We start from the raw sequence: 25,360 nt of genomic DNA on the forward strand, positions 1-25,360 counted from the left end.
TTCAAAGCATCATTAATCATAAAACCAAAAAGTAGAAACAGCATAAATGTCCATCATATTAACTAATGGGTAAACCAAATGTCATATTTTTATACAGTGGAATATTACTCAGCCATAAAAAGAAATGAAATACTGACACATGCTACAACTGAATGAACCTTGAAAACATTACACTAAGTGAAAGAAGCCAGACACAAAAAAGGTCATATATTGTATGATTCCGTTTGTATGCAATGTCCAGAATGAGCGATCCATTGGAAAGTAAATTAGTGATCACCTGGGGATGGGGGAAGAGGGAATTGGAAGGTATAGGGATTCTTTTCTGGAGTGATGGAAATGTTCTGGAATTAGGTAATGGGGATGGTTGCACAGCATTGTAAATATGCTAACCAACCCAACTACACACCTTAAAAATGATTAAAATGGTTAATTTTATGTTATGTGAATTTCATCTCATTAAACCTTTTAAAAATAAAGATTGTGTGGTACAGTAAGAAGTATATTTCAAATCTATATTTCCAATGAAAGTATTATTTTAAATCATATCTAGGGATTTCCATATCTAAATGTATAATTATCTTTCTTTACTTCAGGATGCTAGAAAAGCATGTAATGATGCCACGCTTGTTCAGGTAAAATTTTTATTTTTCCTCAATTCATTTTATTAATTCACATAAAACTGCTTGATACTGATGCAGATGATGTTCAGATTCTCTTTATTAGTGTTTAATTGAAAGGAATATGAGATCTCTATTTAAAAACACTTTGTAATTTGTCAGATGCTGGTAGAAGTGCTTTTTAAAGCATACCTGTTAAAATGGAAGTCCGAAAAAATACAATAAAAATATGTACGTTCATGTAGTATATGTTTCTTTTTAGGTAGCTTCTGATTCTTTTGATATGCCCTGGTTAAGATCTTTTTTTCTTATATAAACTATTAGGAAGGTTTCATTAGTTTAATTAGTATTGATCATTTTTATTAAGGAGATATTTTATGTGTTGTTTAAATATAAAATTGGCTTTCTTTAGATAGTTAAAATTAGAAATGTTTTACTATTTGATCATCTATTAGATTTTTATTTGTAGCTGTTTTTTTACTAAGGTTGGAAGGTATGTCTGTTCTTTTTACTAAATAGTCTACAGAAGATGTTCTCACTGGAAGGTGTGCAAATAAATCATACTTTTTCTTGAACAACATATTAATCCTATAATGACTCTAGGAATTATTAAAATACCTTCAATAGCTATAAATTTGTTTTATGTCTGCTTTTTTGCCTATTAATTGTTTCTACTTTATTTTCTGAGCTATGTCTAAGGTAAAGAATGACATTCTCGTCACTTCCTATAGATCACGTCAAATATGGATTCCGTGGGGCGAATACAAATGCGAACAAGACGTACACTGAGGGGTCACCTAGCTAAAATCTATGCTATGCACTGGGGATATGATTCGAGGTTTGTACCTGCCATTTTCAGACTGTGTGCAGAATTATTTTTGTTGAGTCATCATTTGCATTTTCTTTTTAGAAACAACCTATATCTATGAAGTATTTGCAGAAAATGCATCTAATGTGAACGCTTTGCTTTTAATAAAAGTATTCATTGATACTTTAAAAGTTTAGAAACCTTTAATATGGAAAACAGATTTACCTCTCAGAAATATCCTTTATCAAATGATTTAGGCAAAGCGTTTAGGATTTCTTTTCTTTGCAGTGGGGTATTATACTTTTTTTTTTAACATGCCAAGGCAGTTTTATTGTGTATTAACATTGAAATTTCAGTTAATAAGGAAGTATTTGTTGAATATTGCTATGTACAAGTTACCAGATCTTGCCGTAATTATTACCTAAATTCACAAAGGATGGAATTACATAAAACAATGACATTTTTGTTGAATACATGTTTTATTCCCCTAACCCCATCATACAAGTGTGTGTACACACACACACACACAGCCGCCATCTGGAGTGCAGTTGGATGGTTGGTCTTGATGATTTACTTTGTTCATAGGGTCACAGTGTGGCCTGTGCTTTTTCCAGAGTGTCTGGCACTGCTTCCATAGTGGTTGACTTGTTCCTTTGATTTGGTTCATCTAATTGGGAAAAAGTCTTAACTAAAAAATTATTTTTTAATAGAAGTTGCATACTTTTTCTCTTCTTCCAGGAGAACCTAAAAATGTTGCTACCTGTTGCTAATGCCTGGCACATCTTGATGTAAATAAGATACTTGAATACTGTAATATAGAACTTGTGCCTCTTAGGAGGGAATAAATAAAATTATATAACTGGCAACTGACATAAAGCTAGGCCAAATGTTTTATTCTTTTTCTTGAAGAAGTTTAAGAAGTAATCTGCCCATTGAGATAGCAAATGTGTAAAATACAATCACTTGAAACAATGTTAATGGTTCTTACTTTCTTATAGTTTTCTCAAGACTATTAATCTTAATAGAGAACCCAAAGTGTCAACAGAACCTATCTCACATTGTCTTTCTACCCATTCTGATTATCAACTTGTAACTTAATGTCCTTCTCAACTCAATGCTGATGATGCCAACTGATTTTTGAAGAACTTTAGGTTCCATCCCATACCCTGTGGTTAGATCTTCCCTTTCATAAAACTTACAGTAATTGCTGCATAAGAACCTGATGTTATTTACCTACAGTGAAGGGTGATGGGGACAGGAAGGTGATTCTTTTCACTGTATATCTGTCCTTTTGTAGTTTTTGAATTTTATACCATAGTGAAAAATAAAATTCCGAAACAAAACAAAAAATCAGTGGCAGGTAACTTAGTCAAGAGTTCATATTTAGCCTGGCAAACAGAGCTTTCTGTAGTTTAAGCCCAGTCCCCTTTTCTAAACTGTTATTCCCATTTCTTACAAACTCTGTGTAACTGGGAAATTCACAATTCCTGAAATACCTGTTGTATTTTTCCACCTCTTGCCATGGAACATACCCTCCTCATAGAACACAGACTTCTCTATCTTTAGCTTTCGAAATTCCATTTTTTCAAGACTCGTTTTCTTTTGCAAGACTACTTGAGTAACCCAGTTAGCACTTACTTGTCCCTCATTTGTTTTCCTATGGCCTTTATTTTATACCACTCCTCTGACTATTTTCATTTACCTAATTTATTTTATTAAATGTCTTATCCCCACCAGATGATGGAGGGCCCCAGGGTAGGCAGTATAGCCTGTTTTGTACCCATAACACTGCCTTGCATTCACAGGCTCTCAACTGATATTTTTAGATTGAATGAAATGTGGTTCTTAGGCTTATGGGTACTCTACTGTCATTATATTTAAGTCAGTACATACTAAACCAGTCAGCTAATAGCTACCAGAATCTTGAATAAGAACTAGAATGTTGTTACCATGAAAAAGTTGTTATAACCAGAGACATTTCTAGTAAAATGTCTAAAAATATTTAATGTTGAAATTTTTTGGCATACAGAATAGATTTTTTTTAACTTGTGAGAATATTTTCTGGTATCAAGTTTTTAATTCGAAAAATTATTTTTGTCTTTTCTGAACTGTTCTACATTAATGCAATGCATAATTTAAACTACTTTTTTCCTCTAAATGTCACATTATTTTTGTGTTTGTTCCTCTAGGCTACTAGTCAGTGCTTCCCAAGATGGAAAATTAATTATTTGGGATAGCTATACAACAAATAAGGTAGAGTTTCTTAATCATCCTCTTACATAACCTTTTATTTGGTTTGATGTCCACCAATTCTTTCCTTTATTACTTCAAGCTTTAATTTCTTTCCAGGATAAATTTACTCCGTTAATTTTAACTCAGATCCTTTCTTTAGACCTAGTGTTTGCTTTTAATATTTAACCTTTTCTTTTTATTCCCAAGGACAACTACAGGAATATAGTTCAGTGTGTCTTATTTGAGTCCCATATTTCATACTTGAATATTAGAAGACAGTGTGCATCAGTTTTACATATAAATGATTTTTTTAAAAGGTCCCATTTCCTAATGTGACAGCGACCCTGCAATTTTTATTTTTAGTTGTGGATAAGCTAGAATGTTTTCTTTGGTCCACGCTAGGCATTGATTTGTGTTTCTGGACTGCTCAGAAGATACAGTAGATTGGAGGCAAATTACAACTTGTTTAGATCCCTTGGTGGTATTTACGCCAGTGGATCCTCTTAATATGTCCACTGGAAGGAACCCCTGACATAGAGGTGTTGAGTGGTCATGAAGAACCTCCAGAAAAATGCTCACAAGTCAAATACTTCTAGATTCTGTGTGCACTTATACCACTGTTTCTAGTAAAGATTTAGAAGTACTATTTTGTGAAATAAACAGTAACTTCAGCCTGGTTGAGAATTTAAAGCTAGCTAAGACACATTTGTAATATAATAGTTTTTCTGTATCAATCAGAATTGAGTGTGACTTTCAACTATATTTTCCTAAAACAGAAAAATATTCTTTTAGGTTAAGTGAGAGCATAGTAATCCCACAATGTGTTGATTCTGTGTATGGGCCACTTAGCCTTTATGTTCCCATTCACATTAAACTTTGCTACCTGACCTGCAAATGCTTGGTGTTGGGTAATAAGGCATCATACAGTGGTATGAGTAGATCAGTGCAAACTATTACCATTGTTTGAATTCGAGCCCAGAATATGTGTTATTAGAAGGTCATAGTTCTTTGTGGAAGAACCACTCTGTTCAACTCCAGTACTTGTATTATTCAGTGTTATGTTAGAGGAAATTCATCTTTTGAGCACTAACACAAAAACAAAAAATTTTGTTAAGTTCTTTAACATTTACACTTAATATTTCAAATGGCTCTGTTAGTGTTGAAATGTCCTACGTCCTTGTTATTCTTAAAAGAATACTTTCTGAAAAGAGCACTTAAATCCAAATGATTTGATAATAATATAGAAGATATAACAGGCATTTCAGTGTGCATTAGTATTTTATTTTATTTATTTATTTTTGCGGTACGCGGGCCTCTCTCTGTTGTGGCCTCTCCCGCTGCGGAGCACAGGCTCCGGACGCGCAGGCTCAGCGGCCATGGCTCACGGGCCCAGTCGCTCCGCGGCATGTGGGATCTTCCCGGACCGGGGCACGAACCCGTGTCCCCTGAATCTGCAGGCGGACTCTCAACCACTGCACCACCAGGGAAGCCCTAGTATTTTATTTTTTATTGTTCACTTTCTCAAACCATTTCATTTTTGTTTTACTTGGCCTATTTTTTAAGTACATTTAAATTGCAGTAATATTTGCTTCATTGTAAATAGGTTTGAAAAATTAATGACTGTTTTTGTACTCTGGACTTAGTTTTTGTGTTGTATTTGTCCTATAGATGCATGCTATTCCTTTGAGGTCCTCCTGGGTGATGACCTGTGCTTATGCTCCCTCTGGTAATTATGTTGCTTGTGGAGGACTGGACAACATCTGCTCTATATATAACTTGAAAACCAGAGAGGGAAATGTGAGAGTGAGCCGAGAGTTACCGGGTCACACGGGTGAGCATCACTACATATTGTCCTTTTCTCCTAAACCTGCTTCCTCCTGAAGAATGAGCTGATCAAGGAGAAGGAGTGACAAAGTGAGATCAGCTGGCCAAAGGATGCATATTAATCAAGTGAGAGTAGAAATTACCATGAATCTGGGAAACACTGACTTTCTATAATTATACAAATGATGACCATACTTCTATTTTTCTTTCAAAAAAGTATTGTTTTTAATATTGTACATCAACTATACATCAATGAAAAAGAAAGAAAATAAATAACTCCAAAAAATAGTATTGCTTTTGTAAAAATTATAAATTTATTGTGAAAAATTCAAACAATAATGAAAAATACAAAAAGAAAGCAAATATAATTTTCTGTATTCTCTGCAAACCTATAGCAATTATGGGATTTTGGTGCTTAATTATGTAATTGAAAGTGTGTATCAGGATACATTTATGAAGTATTTTTCACTATGTGATAGTGCATTCAGTGTGCACACCATAGTTCAGTAATATAGTATTTGGTTAGCAGTGTTAATTAGGAATTTATCACCACTCACCAGGTTTCAGCCTCTCTGGATTCTTGGAAGTACTATTTGGCTGTGCTTTTTACACAATCTTAATAATGGTATTGTTCCTGAAATTTCCATATTTTGAAGCACAGGTGGATTCTGAGCATTTGAGTGCCACCTTTCCTTCCCTGAGGTTTTTAAAATATTTCTCCAAGGTACTTAACCAAGTCTGCTATAGATTATAATAGATATTTGTATTAAGGAGTATCTTTCTCTTAGGTAATTGTAGTAGGTGGAAAGGACTGTGTCTTTTACACAAGTTTGTAACTGAGTCATCAACACAGTAAATACCTAAGAGAGTTTGTTGATAAAATTCAGTTGCAGGCAGCATAGAGTTGGAAGTAATTAAAAGTAGAACTATAGATTATATTAACAAACACTTGCCCAGGTATTATGTGTTTAAAAATATATATTACTGTTTCATACGGTAATTGAATTAATCAGTGATAACCTAACATTTGTTACTCTCTATGCTGTAGGCTACTTGTCCTGCTGTCGTTTTTTAGATGACAGCCAAATTGTTACAAGTTCAGGAGATACAACTTGGTAAGTTTATTCCAGAAGATTACTGATTTTGAGGTTGAGGGTGGTAGTAGGAACTAATGTAAGAAAAGAGCAGTCATTAATTATTTCTGTTTTTAATTATAGTGCTTTATGGGACATTGAAACTGCCCAGCAGACCACTACATTCACTGGGCATTCTGGAGATGTGATGAGTCTTTCTCTGAGTCCTGACATGAGGACTTTTGTTTCTGGTGCTTGTGATGCCTCTTCAAAATTATGGGATATTCGAGATGGAATGTGTAGACAGTCTTTCACTGGCCATGTGTCGGATATTAATGCTGTCAGTGTAAGTGAAGAGCATTTCTAAGGAAAATTTATTGTGCGTATAAAGTGTTGAACTCTACAGTATGATTTTAACAACAGATTCCCTTCAAGCATTCTTATAAATAGTATGCTTTTATAACATTTAACCCCCAAATAACAAGGGTTTGATTTTTTTTAATGGAAAGGTTTTAATCCATAGGCCTAGGTCCTTATTTGCAGGTAATCAGGAATAAGTTTTTTTTTTTTCTCCCAGATTTAGAGGGATAGATCATCTTGAGCAAACAAGCAGATCATGAGTATCAACAGTGTGTTCAGAGGAGAACAAAGTCCCATATCTCTGGGGTCAAGGGAACAACCCAAAGAGAGACAGTCAGGAAGACAGAGGCAGCTGTTTAGTGTAGAGAGTATAGCTTTTGAAGTCAGCAAACTCTGGATCTTAGTTCTGCTGGGAACCAGCTGTGTGAGATCAGGTGGGCTACTTAACCTCTGTGAGCTACACATTCCTCAGTAGGAATAATGCTACCTACATTAAAGAATAATGTGAAGACTAAATGAAACTATAGACTGGATGCTCAATAAATGGTATAAATTATTTATAATCTCCTTCATATTGAAAACAAAAACCCTCAAACAGGTATCCACAAATAGATTAAGCCAGACAATAAGTACTTAGTTCTTATTTCAAAAAAGTATTGTTTTTAATATGGTACATCAACTATACATCAATGAAAAAGAAAGAAAATAAATAAATAACTCCAAAAATGAGAATGAACTAGTCATATGTCTTTATAAATTAAAACTAAAATGGCATTTTGAATGACAATCAAAATGATTTATCAAACAGTCAGCATTGAGGAGAGGGATATTAAGAGGAGGTGGGATACCGCTTGACTTAGGTAAATTGTCCTATGTGGATCAGATGCCAAAATGTATAGATATGACTAGAATTTCCTAAAGCACTGTAATTGCAAGTGTTTATGGGTGTAAGATACACTCTAATTTTGCAAGAAGATATTTTTTGGGAAAAATTTGTTTTTATTTATCATGTGCATATTGAAAGTCAATTTTATATAATCTTTAGAGAATATCAGAGAAAGTAAAGGCTTTGTTACCCCCACCCCCTATTAGGCCAACCTGGTTTAAGAGTAGAATTTTGGAATAGGCAAATGCAATCCTCTCCATCTCTCATCCCACCACGTTTATCACGTTGATGAGCTTCTCTTCTGTTCCTAGTTTGCTACAGATTTATCAGGAATGAGTGTTGAAGTTTATCAAATGTCTTTTCTTCATCTATTGAGATGATCATGTGGTTTTTCTTTTTCAGTCTGTTAAATGGTGAATTTACGTGGATTAGTTTTCAAATATTAACCCAACCCTACATTTCTAGGACAAACCTCACTTGGTTATAATGCATAATCCTTTTTAGTTACTAGTGGATTTGATTTGTTAAAATTTTAAAATTTGCATCCATATTGATAAGTTATTATATGATTTTTCATTTCTTGAAATGTTTTTTCAGATTTTGAAAGGGTTCCCTTTTTTCCACATCCTCTTCAGCATTTGTTTGTAGATTTTTTGATTATGGCCATTCTGATCAGTGTGAGATGATACCTCATTGTAGTTTTGATTTTAGTGATTTTAGTGATGCTGATAATTAGTGATATTGAGCCATCTGTGTGTCTTCTTTGGAGAGATGTTTATTTAGATCTTCTGCCCATTTTTTGATTGGATTGTTTGTTTTTTTTGATATTGAGCTGCATGAGCTGTTTGTGTGTTTTGGAGATTAATCCCTTGTCACTCGCATCATTTGTAGATATTTTATGCCATTCTGTAGGTTGTCTTTTTGTTTTGTTAATATTTATTTGATTTATTTATTTTCTTTATTTTTTTGGCTACGTTGGGTCTTAGATGAGGCATGAAGGATCTTTTATTGCGGCGCAGGCTCTTTGTTGTGGTGCATGGGCTTCTATCTAGTTGTGGCATGCAGATTTTCTCTCTCTGGTTGTGGCACGTGAGCTCCAGGGCACATGGGCTCTGTAGTTGCGGTACGTGGGCTCTCTCATCGAGGTGCACAAGCTCAGTAGTTGTGGTGCGCGGGCTTAGTTGCCCTGCGGCATGTGGAATCTTACTTCCCTGACCAGGAATTGAACCCACGTCCCCTGCATTGGAAGGTGGATTCTTTACCACTGGACCACCAGGGAAGTCCTTGTCTTTTTGTTTTGTTTATGGTTTCCTTTGCTATGCAAAACCTTTTAAATTTGATTAGGTTTAATTTGTTTATTTTTGTTTTTATTTCCATTACTCTAGGAAAGGATCCAAAAAGATATTGCTGCAATTTATGTCAAAGGGTGTTCTGCCTATGTTTTCCTCTAAGAGTTTTATAGTATCCAGTCTTATGCTTAGATCTTTAATCCATTTTGAGTTTATTTTTGTGTGTGGTGTTAGAGAATGTTCTACTTTCATTCTTTTCCATGTAGCTGTCCAGTTTTCCCAGCACCACTTATTGAAGAGACTGTCTTTTCCCCATTGTATATTCTTGCTTCCTTTGTTGTAGATTAATTGACCATAAGTGTGTGGTTTATTTCTGGGCTTTCTATCCTGTTCCATTGATCTGTGGATCAATGGAATCAAGTGTGTGTTTGTGCCAGTAACATACTGTTGTGATTACTGTAGCTTTGTAGTATACTCTGAAGTCAGGGAGCCTGATTCCTCCAGCTTTGTTTTTCTTTCTCAAGATTGCTTTGGCTATTCAGGGTCTTTTGTGTTTCCATACAAATTTAAAAATGTTTTGTTCTAGTTCTGTGAAAAAATGCCATTGGTAGTTTGATAGAGATTGCATTGAATCTGTAGATTGCCTTGGGTAGTATACTCACTTTGACAGTATTGATTCTTCCAATTCAAGAACATGGTATAAGATTTCCTTTTTTATGGCTGAGTAATATTCCATTGTGTGTATGTATATGTGTGTGTCTGTGTGTGTGTACGTGTATATCTCACATCTTCTTTATCCATTCTTCTATCGATGGACACTGAGGTTGCCTCCAGATCTTGGCTATTCTAAACAATGCTGCATTGAACAGGGTGCATGTATATCTTCTCCAATTAGTGTTTTTGTTTTCTTGAGGTAAATACACAGAAGTGAAATTGCTGGATCATATGGTAGTTCTATTTTTAATTTTTTGAGGAACCTACATACTGTTTTCCATAGTGGCTACACCAGTTTACATTCCCACCAACAACACATGAGGGATATTTTCTCCACATCCTTGCCAACACTTACTGTCTTTTTGATAATAACCATTTTGACAGGTGTGAGGTGCTGTCTCATTGTGGTTTTTATTTGCATTTCCTTGATGATTAGTAATGTTGAGCATTTTTTCATGTGTCTATTTGCCATTTGTATGTCTTCTTTGGAAAAATGTCTCTTCAGTTCCTCTGCTCATATTTTAATTGGGTTGTTTGTTTTTTTGATATTGACTTTTGTGAATTCTTTGTATGTTTTGGATATATTGTTTGCAAATATCTCCTCCTATTCAGAAGGCTTCCTTTTCCTTTTGTCAGTAGTTTTCTTCACTGTGCAAAAGCTTTTTCTAGTTTGATGTAGTCCCATTTGTTTATTTTTGCTTTTCCTTGCCTGAGGAGACATCCAAGAAAAATACTGCTAAGACCACTGTCAAAGAGCATAGTGCCTGGGAACTCCCTGGTGGTCCGGTGGTTAGGACTTTGCACTTTCACTGCTGAGGGGGGCCTGAGTTTGATCCCTGGTCAGGGAACTAAGATCCCACAAGCTGTGCAACATGGCCAAAAAAAGAAAAAGAAAAGAAAAAAGCATATTGCCTGTGTTTTCTTCTAGGAGTTTTATGATTTCAGGTCTTACGTGTAAGTATTTAATCCGTTTTGAGTTTATTTTTATATATGGTGTGAGAAAGTCATCCAGTTTGATGCTTTTGCATCTAGCTGACCAGTTTTCCTGACACCATTTATTGAAGAGGCTGTCTTTTCCTCATTTTATATTCTTGCCTCCTTTGTTGTTGACTGTGTGTGCATGGGTTTATTTCTGGGCTTTCTGTTCTGTTCCATTGATCTATGTGTCTGTTTTAGTGTCAGTAACATACTGTTTTGATTACTATAGCTTTGTAGTAGTTTGAAATCAGGGAGAGTGATACCTCCAAAAAATTTCTTTATATTTTTAAAAAAGTAAAAAATATTAGAATGCAAATGACAAACTATAAAATATTTGCCACAAAGAAGATAAATTTATATTCTTCATTTTATTCCTACACATCAGCAGGTACTAACAGAGTAATACAGATGACCAATAGATACATGAAGTGATTTCCTCTTTGTAAAAAGTGTTGAGTAGTGCCACAGTATCTGAGAAAGGGGATTCACAAACTAATGCATAGTTTTCTTTACTACTAGCTTAACTTTATAACCTAGCCTAACTGGATGATTTTTGTTCTCTTTTATAAAATGTTTCCTATTTATTTCTCATAATGAGATTATTGGAACATTTAAGAGTATACATACATATATAAATTCTATAAATAGTAATATTTGATTTAAACATTTTAGTAAGACATATGGAGGACCAGAGCCAGGATGTTTTGAGTACTTGCTTTGTGCTGAACAGTGGGTTATGGGTACTGTGCATGTGTTATTTCATTCAGCCCTAACCAACACACTAAATTCTGAAACTAAGACTCAAGTGTTTAAGAATCTTTAGTGCCTAACATCATTCACCTGGTAAGAAACCAAGTTGGAATTTGAATCTAGGTCTGTCTTACCCCAGAGTCTATTATTACACTGCCTCACATAATTTTTGTGTACTTCTATGGAATAAATGTTTGTTGCTTTTCTTTCTAGTTTTTCCCAAATGGATATGCCTTTGCCACTGGCTCTGATGATGCTACTTGCCGGCTCTTTGACCTTCGTGCAGACCAAGAGTTATTATTGTATTCTCATGACAATATCATCTGTGGGATCACTTCCGTAGCCTTCTCAAAAAGTGGGCGTCTCCTGTTAGCTGGGTATGATGACTTCAATTGTAACGTATGGGACACACTAAAAGGAGATCGTGCAGGTTAGTAAATAAGTACACATTAGGTTTTGATTTTGTCAGGAAATGTGAAAAGGTTCCCATCGGTTGTTTCTGGGGCCCCCATGGACACCCTGGGGAATGGCAACATGGCAGTTCTCATTCATGGTCGTTGATCTTTTGAGTGCAGTTACAGTCCATAAACCATATTTATGTTTCTGTTTTCTGAAGAGTAATATCTGATTCTATATTTTCTTGTTTGGTAAGTTTTGACATAAATGAATAGTGAATATAATTTAGTATGGTCTTTTCCCAATTACAGTTCTCTTATAACCTGACAGGAAACATGGATCTTCTTTTTGGCTCAGATCTTGTATGGGGCAGGACATGGAACCACTGTCTCCCCTTAACCCCGTACTCTGTGTTCTCCCCTGCAGCTTCCAGAATATTAGCATCCAATTGTACTGGGGACTGTCATTAATAACAAATTACACAGAGTGACTTAAAATTTTTTTAGAATCAAAATTATACTCAAGGAATCAAATAGGTCTACATGGCTTGTTACCAAAACACAGCAGTCCTCTGACCCCAGCCCATGTTCTCTGCTCCCAATGGTAGCTACTTTTAAGTATTTACTTTTATATCTTTAAAGAACATCCTGATTTTTTTTTTTTAACTTTTAGGCATTATCTGTTGAGGGTTTGGTTACAACATCCCTCCTCCCACCACAGCTTCCATCTTCCAGTTTTTCCCATGTAGTGAATTTGGTTTAGAACATCAGTCAGTGTTTATTACACAATTATGAATTTTTAAACAGTACTTACTGCCAAGCAGTGAGGTATATGCTGTGACTTCTTTTTTTTTTTTTTTTTTTTTTTTTTGCGGTACGCGGGCCTCTCACTGCTGTGGCCTCTCCCGTTGCGGAGCACAGGCTCCGGACGCGCAGGCCCAGCGACCATGGCTCACGGGCCCAGCCGCTCAGCGGCATGTGGGATCTTCGCGGACCAGGGCACGAACCCGCGTCCCGTGCATCGGCAGGCGGACTCTCAACCACTGTGCCACCAGGGAAGCCCACTGTGACTTCTTTTGCTGCGCTGCTTTTGAATATTCTCTAGGGTCAAATTAATTTTTTGGCTTACATTCTTAGTTTTGATGTACTTCTCACTAATTAATCTTCAAACTTTTTGCAAGTTTTGATATGTTTGGGAGTAGATCCGTTTTCATCCCTCATTCTGGGCATTCAGTGGACCTTTTCAACCTGGAAACGTATACCCTGGAGTACTGGGAAGTTTAGGAGGCTTATTTAATTGGTTGCACTTTTTTCTCCATTATCATTCTGTTTGTAGAACTCCCATCATTCATTCATTCATTCATTCTTTCTTTTTGGCTGCACTGGGTCTTCATTACTGCGCACAGGCTTTCTCTAGTTGTGGTGAGCAGGGGCTACTCTTCGTTGCGGTGCGCAGGCTTCTCGTTGCGGTGTCTTCTCTTGTTGTGGAGCACAGGCTCTAGGCATGCGGGCTTCAGTAGTTGCAGTACGCAGGCTCAGTAGTTGTGGCTCATGGGCTCTAGAGTTCAGGCTCAGTAGTTGTGGCGCAAGGGCTTAGTTGCTCCGCGGCATGTGGGATCTTCCCGCGGACCAGGACTTGAACCTCTGTCCCCTGCATTGGCAGGCGGATTCTTAACCACTGCACCACCAGGGAAGCCCAGAATTCCCATTATTCTGACGTTGGACTTCTTGGACTTTCTTATTAGTTCCTCTCATATTTTCCATCTGTCTTTTTTGCTCCATGTTCAGGGAGAAATTCTTCCCTTTTCTTTCCATGAAGCTTCTGTTAAGCTTTGGTTTTCTATTTTTGCTACCATCGTTTTGAGAGGTTTTTTTTTTAGGGCCCCCATTCTTTTTTTCATGAATAAAAGTCTTTTGTTTTTCTGGGGTCATTAATGAAAGCCTTTTTTGAAGTTTTCTTCTGAAAGCATAATCTTTTGTTTTCCAAGTTGCCTTTTTTCCCCCTTCTTTCTTATTTTTTCAGTGTCCTATCTATTATATTTCCTTAAAACTCTGATTCTTAGCCTCTTATTTATCCTTAAGAGTGAGGCACTATAACTGTTTGAAAGCCCTCTGCACATGGTTGGGGTGTACTGACTGTAGGCCTCACTGAACAGTGATCTGGCCAGGCTTTGATTGGGGAATCTCTGATATATCTTATGGCCTTTTTCTCCTTGGGCCAGCTGTCTTCTCTGAGGTGGATTGTTCCACTTTTCTACCTGAAGTATATAAGCTGACTGACAGTTTGGGGGCTGATTTCCGGGAAGAAGCTGGGGTGCAAGACAATTAGCAAGTAAACTTACTTATTCCCCATTTTCAGCAGTTTCACCAATCTCAACTGTGCCTACTTTCTTCTAGTTAAGAGACCCTCTTTTACTCTCTCTAGCAAATAAGTCTCTAGTCTTATGTTCTGGTGCAGGATGATAAATCATCTGACTCTGCAGAGTGAAGGAAGAGACCTGGGGAGTCTAACTGATTCCTGGACACTTTCTAATGTAGCCTCAGTTTACCCCATCTTTGCCCGTGTCTGGTTCCACAGATACCTGGTTCCACTAGTATCTGACCCTTTTGGAGGTTCTGCAGTTTGCTTTTGTTTCTTGGCTTATCAGACCATTTGCTTTGAACTTAGCATTTTGGGGTCCACTAACACACTTACCACCATACAGCACACAAAATTTTGTTGCCACTGCTTGCTCTCATCCTTGCTGTCCTTGTGGGTGTATGTCCTTGCCCTTTTAAACACCTATACAGTTGCTGAGGTTTCTGAGGGAGTGGAGGCAATGTCAACATTACCAGGAATAATTTTCTACAACCTCTCTTGAGACTGCAGAAAAGTTCACGGGTAAGCATTCTGCAAGTAAACTTTTGGAGATACTCTTTGAACTTTTGTTCAAAGCCAATTACTTTTTTGAGGTATTAGGTGTTTTGCTTGGATCGAATGAATTAATATCCATATCAAAATAAAAACATGTTTGTTTTCTGTATTTTTTTAAACATATGCTTGAGTTTTAGTTTTGCTTTGCTTACAGCTGTTTGGTTTCAAGTTGACTCAACTGGATACTTTCACCTTAAAATTGAAATGTGACTCATGAATTGCTAATTCATTCTTCTTTCCAATATGACTTGGAGTATTTAGTCACAATGGTCATTTTTTGTTATTTCAACCCATAATGGTAAATTTGCCTATTGCCAAACATTGCCATACTGAAGGTACTGCACAAAATATTGTCAGACAAGATGAACTTCTGTTCCTAAGATTGGGTGAAAATGATATGCTTAATTACATATGGAGATAATGAAAACTCAAACAGTATATTAAAGAAAAAATTCTTTTTGAGAATTTGATATATTCTAATTTTTCTCTTAAATCTTTACTTTTCTCATCTTCCTCTCAAATATTTGGGAATATTTAATTTTATCCTGTGTAGTGGTCAGAAGATCAAATAGGTTAAATATACAAAAGAAAACTAAGACTAGATGAGTTTGATGGTTTCAGAAAGTTATGACCAAAACATTCCAGGGTTTGGTGGTTAAAAGAATAAAGTAAATAAATTATGTTGTTATTTTTGGAAGTGGTAGTATAAGTCAGCTTCATTCTCATGTTTTTGTTGTTCTGGTGGTAAAAGTTCATTGAACATTTAAAATTTTGTTTTTGTTGAAAATAGCATAGCTTATTGGCAAAATTTAGAAGTATCATGAACTTATTAGAGATGTAAAATAAAAGACTACATGTTGTTGAATAGATGATTTTGAACATAAGCATAATTATAAAATAATTTTTCAAAAATGAAAAACACAATTTGATGCACATGTCAGAAGTTCACGGAATACAAAGAATTTTATTTTACCTACATGCCCACCTTACCCCTGGCACTCAGTCTCTCAACTCAGGGGAACCTGTTAGCTTTTAAGTACCCTCCCAGATCTTTTATGCATACACTTGTTTAATTCTAAAACTTGCCCATTGCTAACTTTTTACTGAACTTTTGTTTTTCAGGTGTTCTTGCTGGTCATGACAACCGTGTCAGCTGTTTAGGTGTAACTGATGATGGCATGGCTGTGGCAACAGGGTCTTGGGACAGTTTTCTTAGAATCTGGAATTAACAGCACAAATTTTCTGTTCTCCACTGATACCTGGAGAAGTCAGTACTACAGCCTATAGCTGTGCAAAAGAATTTACCTTATATTTGCAGGTGAAGATTTTTCTATTATTATATACAAAAAGAAGCTTTCAGTAAACTACAAAACAAAAAAAGGTGAAAACAAGGTAAAGGTGCTTGCTGAGATCAGGACCAGTGTATTAATTTGAGGAGTTGAGCTAATTTAACCTTGATGAATTTTTGCTTGTACTGTCTAATTCTTTTTCTTTGTGTAGAACAGAATGTACACATTATAGCAGCCTATCATGTTTGAGAGTATGTGTTTGCATTTTTTAAGAACTACATTTTTAACCTTGTATACCTTAAAAAGTGTCATAGTTTTGAGTTTTATAGTGGAGGAACCAGGCACAGTAATAGATGGAAGTGATACCATTGATGTGTGTACTGATATTTGAAGCAAGTCCCCTTGTATTCCGACCATTTTGATCTAAAAGAGATCCTGGTTGCTTACTGTTTAAGAATGCTGACAGGCGTAGGTACCACTGAGGGGAGTCCTTGTGAATATCATTAGTTTCTGCAATATCCTCTGCCATCTTATCAATTTAAATTAGTGCTCATGTTTAGTCTTTTGAAGGGGACATAATCTGATGGCCAGGGAATAGAGATCTCACTCTGAAATTTTAGACATACATAAGAAACTCGTATTATATTAATTGGTAGATAGCAGTAATCACATGAGAATGGTTTCTTGTTATTTTAAAAAGCTGGTTATGATCAAATGACACTTAGGTAGCATTCGAAATAGCTGGGCTTTCCTATTGATTTCATATTCTAGAACTGAGTTTGTAAGGTGCACTCATTTCAGCAGATTGATGAACATTTGGACTGTCCTTGCATCTGAAAGATTTTTCCCAGTGTTCTCCATCAGTGTGTATCTAGGTAGGAAAAATAATGTGATGGCATTACGTTTTTCAAAGAAGTATAAAATCTAACCAGTCACCAGGTCTGACTAGTTATAATCATTAAGAAAGTTGCTTTATGAATTTGTTCACATAATATAAAATCTGAATTGATGTTAACTTTCCGTGCCTTCAAAAATTTAAAAAGCAGACATTCAAGCTTTTTGATCTTCTGTAATATTTCCTCCCATTAGCACAAAATATTGGTTTCTAAGTGGTTTTGCTTCAAAGGATACCAAGATCAAAGTGACCCCCACTTTAAAGCCAAAAGAAGATTCTAAGAGCAGTTCTTGAAGGGGTCAGAGGAAAATACTAAGCAATTCCTCTGCTTGTCAGTGATATAATAATGTGTGTATTACTAGAACGGGCCCCTTTGAACTTAAACAGAGATCCTTGACCCTTGGATTTCTCTCTTAAAAATAATCTAAATGATTGACAGTAGAAGATTGTTAGTCTTCTTTGATGGTAAAGTCGTGGGGTTTTTCTGATGTAGAAGTGCATTGTGTTTTGTAACAGTAAACTGTCAGTAACTGTTGAGATAGGTCTGTTAACTTTTGATCACCTGTAACCCTAACCTAAATACTCCCAAATTTTACTTGTAAATTTTCATTTTTATATTGTGGATGTGCTAATAAGTGCATCAACCATAATGAAATAAGTAACTGTTTTAAGATACTAAAAAGAATAAAATGGGAAAAGGAAGATTTATAGGACCAAAAAAACAGACTTGTAGATGGCAGGCATGAATGTATATTTATATACACATTCAAGATTTCTATGAGCTTTAGCTGTTAATGTTTGTGGACTATTTATATCACTTCATAAAGAGCAGCTCTTTGAGATAAGGCAAGAATACTTCAAAGGGACATATTCATATCAAAAATAGAGAGGGGTGAGGGTTTACCATGTAGTTCAGCAATTTATTCCAAAATCCTCTTCAAGAGAGCACTTCTACCATGTGCAAAATAGCCTTATATATATATAAAAAGAGAGTATCTCCTCTACTTTGAAAGTGGTTCTAGTAACAAGATACTTTAGTCAGAGGCACACAGACTATGAGAAGTCTGTGGTCTTCAAAATGTTAATAAAAGTGATTTAATGTTATTAAAGTTTTTGTAGATAGTTAAAAAGCAATTCCCATAATTAAATATGTATTAGGCAACTGAAAATTAACCACTACTACGGCTGTTATGACCGTATTATACATATGACCGAATGGTGACCTCATTACCACGTTAACTTACTACTTAAACCGTTGTTTAGTGATATGGGTTCCAGTTGCTAAATATTTGTTTCCTTGCAGTTTGAGTTCATCTGCTCATCTAATTCTTTTGTGCATAAGAACTTCCTAAAGTCAGTATAATTTGTAGAAGCACAGTACAGTTTGAATCTCAGTTTTTCAAAACTTAAAAAAAATATGGCCAAAAGTAGTTTTAAGGAATTTTATCAATATTGCAGTTCTGGTGCCTGATTTTTTTCTATTTACCTAAGAAACATTTAAACGTCATGCGCCTCAGTTAGGTTTATTTGTAGAGTCTTTAATCACTTTGTAAAGAAGAGGTTTTTTTAAGATGTGGCAAGAATATTTTAAAGGCACATACACTTTTCTAAAACAAAGTGGAGTGATTGCCATGTGCTTCAGCAAATCATCCCATAAACCTGCTCAAGAAAGCACTTTGTGCTCTCAGCAAGAACATCACCTCCACTTTGATGGACAGGCCTCAATTTTGGCAGCTATGCTATCAGAGATTTAGACTAAATATCCAAGATCCCTCCCTAGCTCGGATTTTTATAGTTGAGTCTGTGGTTACAACAGCATATTGAATTCCATCTTCAGAGAGGCAAAGATTTAGGCTTAATAGTTCATGAGATACTTAAGTATCAAGAGATACTTAATTCTTCAAGAGAGCCTAGTAAGCCATCTCCTTATCTTAATTTAGACTCAGTTGAACTGATTAATACTGCATGATGATAGTAAACTAGTTTCCTAGACATAACGGAGGTAGCTGCTTCTGGAATATGTTAAGTAATTTTAAAGTTAACATATTGAAAGAGAAATGGATCTTGGCTTCTCCAGGTGACAAAGTGAAATTTTTATTGTTGCAAAAAAAAAAATACTGTGCCAATATTATATAACTAACCTTCTCCAACACTTTTGATGTCTTAGATTTAGTAATATTATTAAGACTTTTAAAAATGAAGACAGTCATGGAAATTTATGCTTGATCATTGGTGAATGTCTCACAGTTTAAAGTACAACAGTTGAATACTTGTGGCTTTCCTGTTGATGTGTTTAAACGTTAATGGAAAGTGATTAAACAATCTCCCAAATGGGCCTATGATTTTAGTAATAAACATGTTCTTTCTAAAATCTTCACAGTGTGAGTCAGACTTAAAAACATTTTTAAATTAAGTACTATGTTCAGTTTCTAATTTCCCTTTTGCCACTGTGGAAAGCAAAATTTTGAAGCATTTCTTACCTCCTGTTAGAATTTTTAAAACACCCACCAGTCAGACTATCTTGTGAGAAATGGTATCACAGTGAATAAAATTGGTATTTTAAATTAGGTTAAGTAGAATGTGAAGTACCCTTCATATTTACTAGTTTTTCTCCCATTATTCATTGTAAGTTGCCTTAAATTCACTGATATATTTAAAAGTATTGGTTATAATAGGTACTGAGTAAAGTGGTCTGTAGTTGAATGTCTAAGCTAGCATTGTTTTAAAAAGTAATTTATTAATCAGAATGATGGTACACCTTGTGTTTAGCAAATTTGTTTGCATGTTGATAAAATTTCCTAAGTCTTTTTTCTTAAATCCAATTGATCCTACAAAATAGTTGATTAATGCAGCATATGAAAAAGCTGGTTATATGTTTCAACTGGTGTTAAATGTGCCTGACAAAATCTTACATCATACAGTATTTTTTAATTAATAGAACTTCAGTGATATACTTGGTAGATATTTCAAGCCTTTTCTGTGTCTTACACAATGGTGCTCTATCCTATTGTTTTCTCTTTTCAAAGAAGCATCTGAACACTTGCATTTGCATATTCTTATCCAAAGGCATTCATGTCTAAGTGGGTTTTTTAAGTTGATTAAAATGTTTTTCTTCACCTAGAATGGTTTCTACAACAGCTGTGGCCAACTGAATCTGAATGTCAGTAGTTTGTGGGAAAGGTGAATGTATTAGATTAAAGCTCTTAGAAAAAAGCTTTAAACCAAACTATGGACTTGTATCATGATTTAACAGTATTCTTGAATCTTTCTTGCAGTAATTTGTTCCTTTAGTTGTACAGTAGCTCTGTGAAATAATGTTGCTGTGAATTGATACTGTAATCAATAAAGTGCTTTTAACAGATTTCATGTAGCATGTTTTGATTTTTAGTAGAATTACTTTTAAGTCCCAGAACTAAACTCCAAGCCCAATAGTTCATGTTCAGTTCTAATTCCTTTATCTAAACATTGGTAATTATTTTCTTCATGAAAAATGAATGGGCTGCTGGAAGCAAGGAAGAGACTGGAGTGCCACTGACCTATTCTGTAGTACTGTTAATGTTAGCCTACTGTTAAAAGGCCACAGATTTTCATCAAAATGTCATTTTTTTCCCTTAAAGTTCCCTTAGGAAAAAGATGAGCAGGTCTCCCCAAGATAGCCATAAAAATCATTAAAAGATTAAAACTCACTAAATGCCAGTATAAATGCTACATTTATCAACTATCAGGCAAACATTTTATTTTCACCTTGCATACTTATAAAAAATCTAGTTTTGTAAAAAGTTGAAGGTTACACAAAGTTTATAAATAATCCTGAAAACATACATAGTAGACAGTCAAGTAAATGTGCAATAACTTTGAACGCCAACAGCTACAATTCTTTATAATTCATGGGCTTGGTCCTAGGTGTACTTATTATCCCTAAGCATAAAGGCTGGGCTTCATTACTTTAGTGTCCCATTTCCAACACTCATATTTTCAAGCTTGATCAGGCGGAACTGGATTCAAACTAGTGATGAAAAACTTAGTATAAACTTACTACACGAGAATCACACTACACTATTCTGTAGTTCCCAAACTTCAGCATGCATCAGATCACCTTGAGGGCTTGTTAAACCAGAGATTCCTGGTCCCCAAACCTAGTATTTGATTCAGTAGGTCTAGGATGAGACCCAAGAATGCAATTCTTTCTTACAACTTCCCTAGTGTAGTGCTACTGTTGACTGAGGGACTAAATTGTGAGAACCACTGTACTAATGAGGTGATACCAAACCACTATGCTATTTCAAAAGTTCAAGTACTTGCATATAAAGATTAAGACCCCCCCCCAAAAAGATTAAGGCCTTGAAATTGTAAACTTAATTAGCAGTACCCAGTCTTAGACATGTTTTTCATGTTGCAATTGTTACCTAATCCCACTTCTTGGTGGCTTGTATCATTTTTTGGTTATAAAGCAACAATATTAGCCATAAATGAATATTTATTTGGATTTGAATATTGCATTCTAATATCCGATTTGCATAAAAAATATTTTTGAAAGCCTTCTATGGCCTAAATAATATTTTCTCCTTAAAATATCCTGGAAAACAGTGTTGCACCTGTTGTGAAAAGACTGAGTAGCATCCAGGAGCCTTAAAGGCAGAGAAAAAGAAGTACTGAGTATTAAAAGAAAAAAGCATGAAATGTTATCCCTCCCATGGAAAAGCAGCATAAACTATACTTGCCAAATGTGCTGTGTCTTCTGGGATTGTGCCTTTCTAACAAGCATCTAGGTGATGCTGATTTGGTGGTCCTCAAAACTACGTTTTGTGTAGCAAAGCCTTAGAATGTCAGTTTTTTAATGTTTCCATATAACTTTTCTATTAGTTTTTAACATAGAAACAAACAATACTTGAACTCATAAACATTTCATTAAGGTAAAAAACATAATTTTTAACCATGACCTGTCAAATTCATACAATGTTTAAAAGCCACTCCGGGGGACAACCCAGCAGTATCCTTGGCAAATACTTTCTAAAGAACAGCATTTGTACATGACTGTAGCCACCCAAAATTCAGATCTCCCATATCTCTGGCTATTTTTATCACTTCAAACGTAACTCTTAAAACTGAGATAGAAAGCTTTCCTTACTGGAATCAGAGCTGAGGCTGGAAGTGTTTCTTGAGAAACATGAGAAAACTATTTAGACGCAAATACCTTTATAAGGACTCTATAATAACAAACCTATATACTGTTTTACATCAATTTTAATAGGAATAAAAGAGGGAGTAAAAACAGCATTATTAGTGGTTTACATACCTGCCAGGATGCAAAAGTGATTGTAACCTGCATAAATAATACACTCAAGAACATTTCACACTCCTTTGTGGTTAGAGCAATGCAGTTTATAAAACAAAAATGTGACTATTCCCATTGAAATAGGCATCAAAAATTCGTTTTGAGAAAGAAGATGAAAGGAGCATTCTCTAACTCCTGGATGCCAGGAAGCAGAGTTTTTCAGAATCAAAAACAAAGAGAGCCCTAATTAAGAGCAAGGCCCCACCCCGCAGGGGTCAGAGAGTTGGTTCTTTAAACTAATTCATCATTTTCACATATCAAAGGATTTTTCTTTACCCAAAATTAAAACTAAAGAGACAACACTTTTCAGAAATGCACACACCCTGAGATAGATCAATACCAGGATCTACTCAAGGATTTGCTATTTAGGTATAGTTAGTATAATTCATATTTAAAGTCACTTCATAAAAATAACTGTCCCCATCTTCCAAGTTCCATCTTCTATCATGATCACCAAAGCAATTTCTATTGTTAAGATTCTTCTTCATCGCTTGAATGTAGAAACTGCTTAGTAAAATTCTCCAGCTCGTTTTCAAGTTGAACAGCTTTATTTCTAATTTAAAAAAATGAATAAAACACCAATCTAATCATAAAGGTCAATGAGAAAAAATGCATCCCATGCAAATCTTAAAAAAAAATCACTAGCCAGCTGTTGCTACATTTGTCTGAACTCACATCATCAACTCTTTTTAAAGCATTTATTATATGTGCTACTGTAACTTTGCAATAAACACAGAATCCAATGGCCAGAAGAAAGGTATACTGAGATAAAATCTTTAACAAGAATGAAAAGCCTAAGAGACAGTGGAGTCATATCACCTTACATGGGAGTTACATCCTAAGTCACATAAAGACATAATTGTTCTTGAATTCCCGTTAAGAATAAAGCGTAGAATAAGTGGTTTTATGTATACACAAAGTAGCTGGTAGATGTCAAAGGACCATAGTTACCAAAAATATTTTTTTTAAATATTAAAATTGTACTTGATGCAGCCAAATGCCCATAACAAGAGGGAAAACAATGTAAATTGACAGGGGAATGCAGGTTTGTATCTCCCATTCTCATACTCTGCCAGGGCACACACACATACTTAAATGAGTTTCTCTCTTTTCTTGGTCCTGTTTTGTTTGTTGCTGAGTGCATATGGTCAAGGTCATAAGTTAAATGTTCTTGTGAACTCCACTGTATATTTCTTCAAGTAATGCTCCTGAAGCATTAGTTAAGTTAAATTATATCTGAATGGCTAAAAGCCTAATTTAGTAACAAGGGAGATTCCAAATATTATGTTAATAATATTCTAAACTTATTATGTTAACATTATTCTAAACTTTCCTATTAGAAGAATTAGCAGATCAAAAATGTTGATACTTATTCAAGTCAGTCCTGCCAAAATCTGAAAGCTACATAAGTACCAATAATCTATTTTATCAGTTATGGCTTTTTACTATAGCAAGATGAAAAATATTTAAAAACCTACCTAGGTTAAAAGAAAATTTCTATTGGATATAGTTTCACCAAATTTGAAAAGCTGTATTTGGGATGACCTAACTTAAAATAGGAGCAATGGAATATGTGAAATTAACTTGGGTGTATTTGTGTGTGAGAAGTGATGCTCGGGTTTAAGTGATAGGCAGTCACCTTTTTCAGAGACCCTGAAATGGAGATGCAATGAGAATGTGACTGCTAAATCTTAATCTTTTCAGATTAAGATACCAGGGATGGACACTATCACAGGTGTTTTAAGTATAATGTCCCAAAATCCACGTCATAAGGACAGCCTCTCCAATTTGCAGGCGTTGCAAACTGTTTTTATATAGGCAACTGTATGTAGCATGTGCCCTGGTAAGTAGCAGCAGGAAGTAAATGATGCTTAATGATTCTACCAGACTTGTAGGTGAGCCAGCTAATGGGTAATAAAGCTGAAAGAACTGCCAAGAAGTATAGATCTCGTGGTGATACTTCTGGTCTTGACCCCCAAAGCACAATTTATTTAGACTCCGAAGAATCCATGGCAAATCATATTAAACCAGAATTCCACATTATATTAGGATATCTTGTTTACTTCCGTTGCTTCAAATTTAAGTATACCTAACAGTCCCCAATGAGAAGAAAAGCTATGGGTCTTGGATATGTAGGACTGAAAATTCATACTCATACTGTTGTTTTTTTTTTTGCGGTACGCGGGCCTCTCACTGTTATGGCCTCTCCCATTGCGGAGCACAGGCTCCGGAGGCGCAGGCTCAGCGGCCATGGCTCACGGGCCCAACCGCTCCGCGGCATGTGGGATCTTCCCAGACCGGGGCACGAACCCGTGTCCCCTGCATCGGCAGGCGGGCTCTCAACCACTGCGCCACCAGGGAAGCCCCATACTCATACTTTTAATTACAAAACTTCTGCTCTGAATAAGGACTAGTATAGCTTAACATAGAGCTATAAGCTTAGATCTAAAAAATTCCTTTAAATTCAGATTTGTTTTTTTGTTGTTGTTCAAATTAGCTTTCATTGAAATTGCAAAATTACAATTAAGCCAATGCAGAAAGCCAAAAATTTTAACATAAATTTGCTAGTGATTTTACATAATTATATTTTGGTAATGAAACCAATAAATGTTCATATTATTAAGGACAAAAGGTTCAAATACCTTAAGCGCTTTGAATTGTTCTGTATTTTCTCCAGTTGATCTATCTCTTTGGATAATCTGGCAATTTCCTCTTCTAGATGTCTTTGTGTAATATCAACTTGTTGGCACAGGCGAGCAAAAGTGGTTGCCATTTCCCTTCAAATAAAAAATAATTTTATCAGCAGTCATGAATGTCTTTTAAAATGAATAAGCTTTCATTTAAAGTTTATATTAAAAAAAGAGATCACAAGTTTAAAAAATTCCCAAAAATATAAGGTATCAAAGAACACGGCTAAGAATGGTATGAGGGAGGGTATGGCACTTGTAAGCTTAATATGACTGTGGGCTTAATTTCATCTGGCCTCAAGACAAATGCTCAG

At 35.3% G+C, this 25,360-nt stretch overlaps 2 protein-coding genes across 7 annotated transcripts in view; one reads left to right on the forward strand and one right to left on the reverse strand.

The window, feature by feature from the left end:
- The window catches only part of GNB4 (G protein subunit beta 4), a 60,074-nt gene extending 39,648 nt beyond the window's left edge, over positions 1-20,426 (forward strand). For all 3 annotated transcript variants that reach the window (XM_030863094.3, XM_060298395.2, XM_060298394.2), the window contains exons 3-10: positions 594-632; positions 1,349-1,455; positions 3,615-3,678; positions 5,326-5,488; positions 6,530-6,596; positions 6,699-6,900; positions 11,745-11,961; positions 15,963-20,426. In XM_030863094.3, the coding sequence (XP_030718954.1) occupies positions 594-632; positions 1,349-1,455; positions 3,615-3,678; positions 5,326-5,488; positions 6,530-6,596; positions 6,699-6,900; positions 11,745-11,961; positions 15,963-16,069 (966 nt within the window). In that variant the 3' untranslated portion in view covers positions 16,070-20,426. The remainder of the gene's footprint in view (positions 1-593; positions 633-1,348; positions 1,456-3,614; positions 3,679-5,325; positions 5,489-6,529; positions 6,597-6,698; positions 6,901-11,744; positions 11,962-15,962) is intronic.
- A 289-nt stretch (positions 20,427-20,715) lies between these two features.
- MFN1 (mitofusin 1) overlaps positions 20,716-25,360 on the reverse strand; it is a 34,621-nt gene continuing 29,976 nt past the window's right edge. For all 4 annotated transcript variants that reach the window (XM_030863083.2, XM_060298392.1, XM_030863078.2 and 1 more), the window contains 2 exons: positions 25,002-25,136; positions 20,716-22,912 (listed from right to left, as the gene is read on the reverse strand). In XM_030863083.2, the coding sequence (XP_030718943.1) occupies positions 22,831-22,912; positions 25,002-25,136 (217 nt within the window). In that variant the 3' untranslated portion in view covers positions 20,716-22,830. The remainder of the gene's footprint in view (positions 22,913-25,001; positions 25,137-25,360) is intronic.

This window comes from Globicephala melas, chromosome 4 (genome assembly GCF_963455315.2).
Source record: "Globicephala melas chromosome 4, mGloMel1.2, whole genome shotgun sequence".
Classification (NCBI taxonomy): Eukaryota; Metazoa; Chordata; class Mammalia; order Artiodactyla; family Delphinidae; genus Globicephala; species Globicephala melas.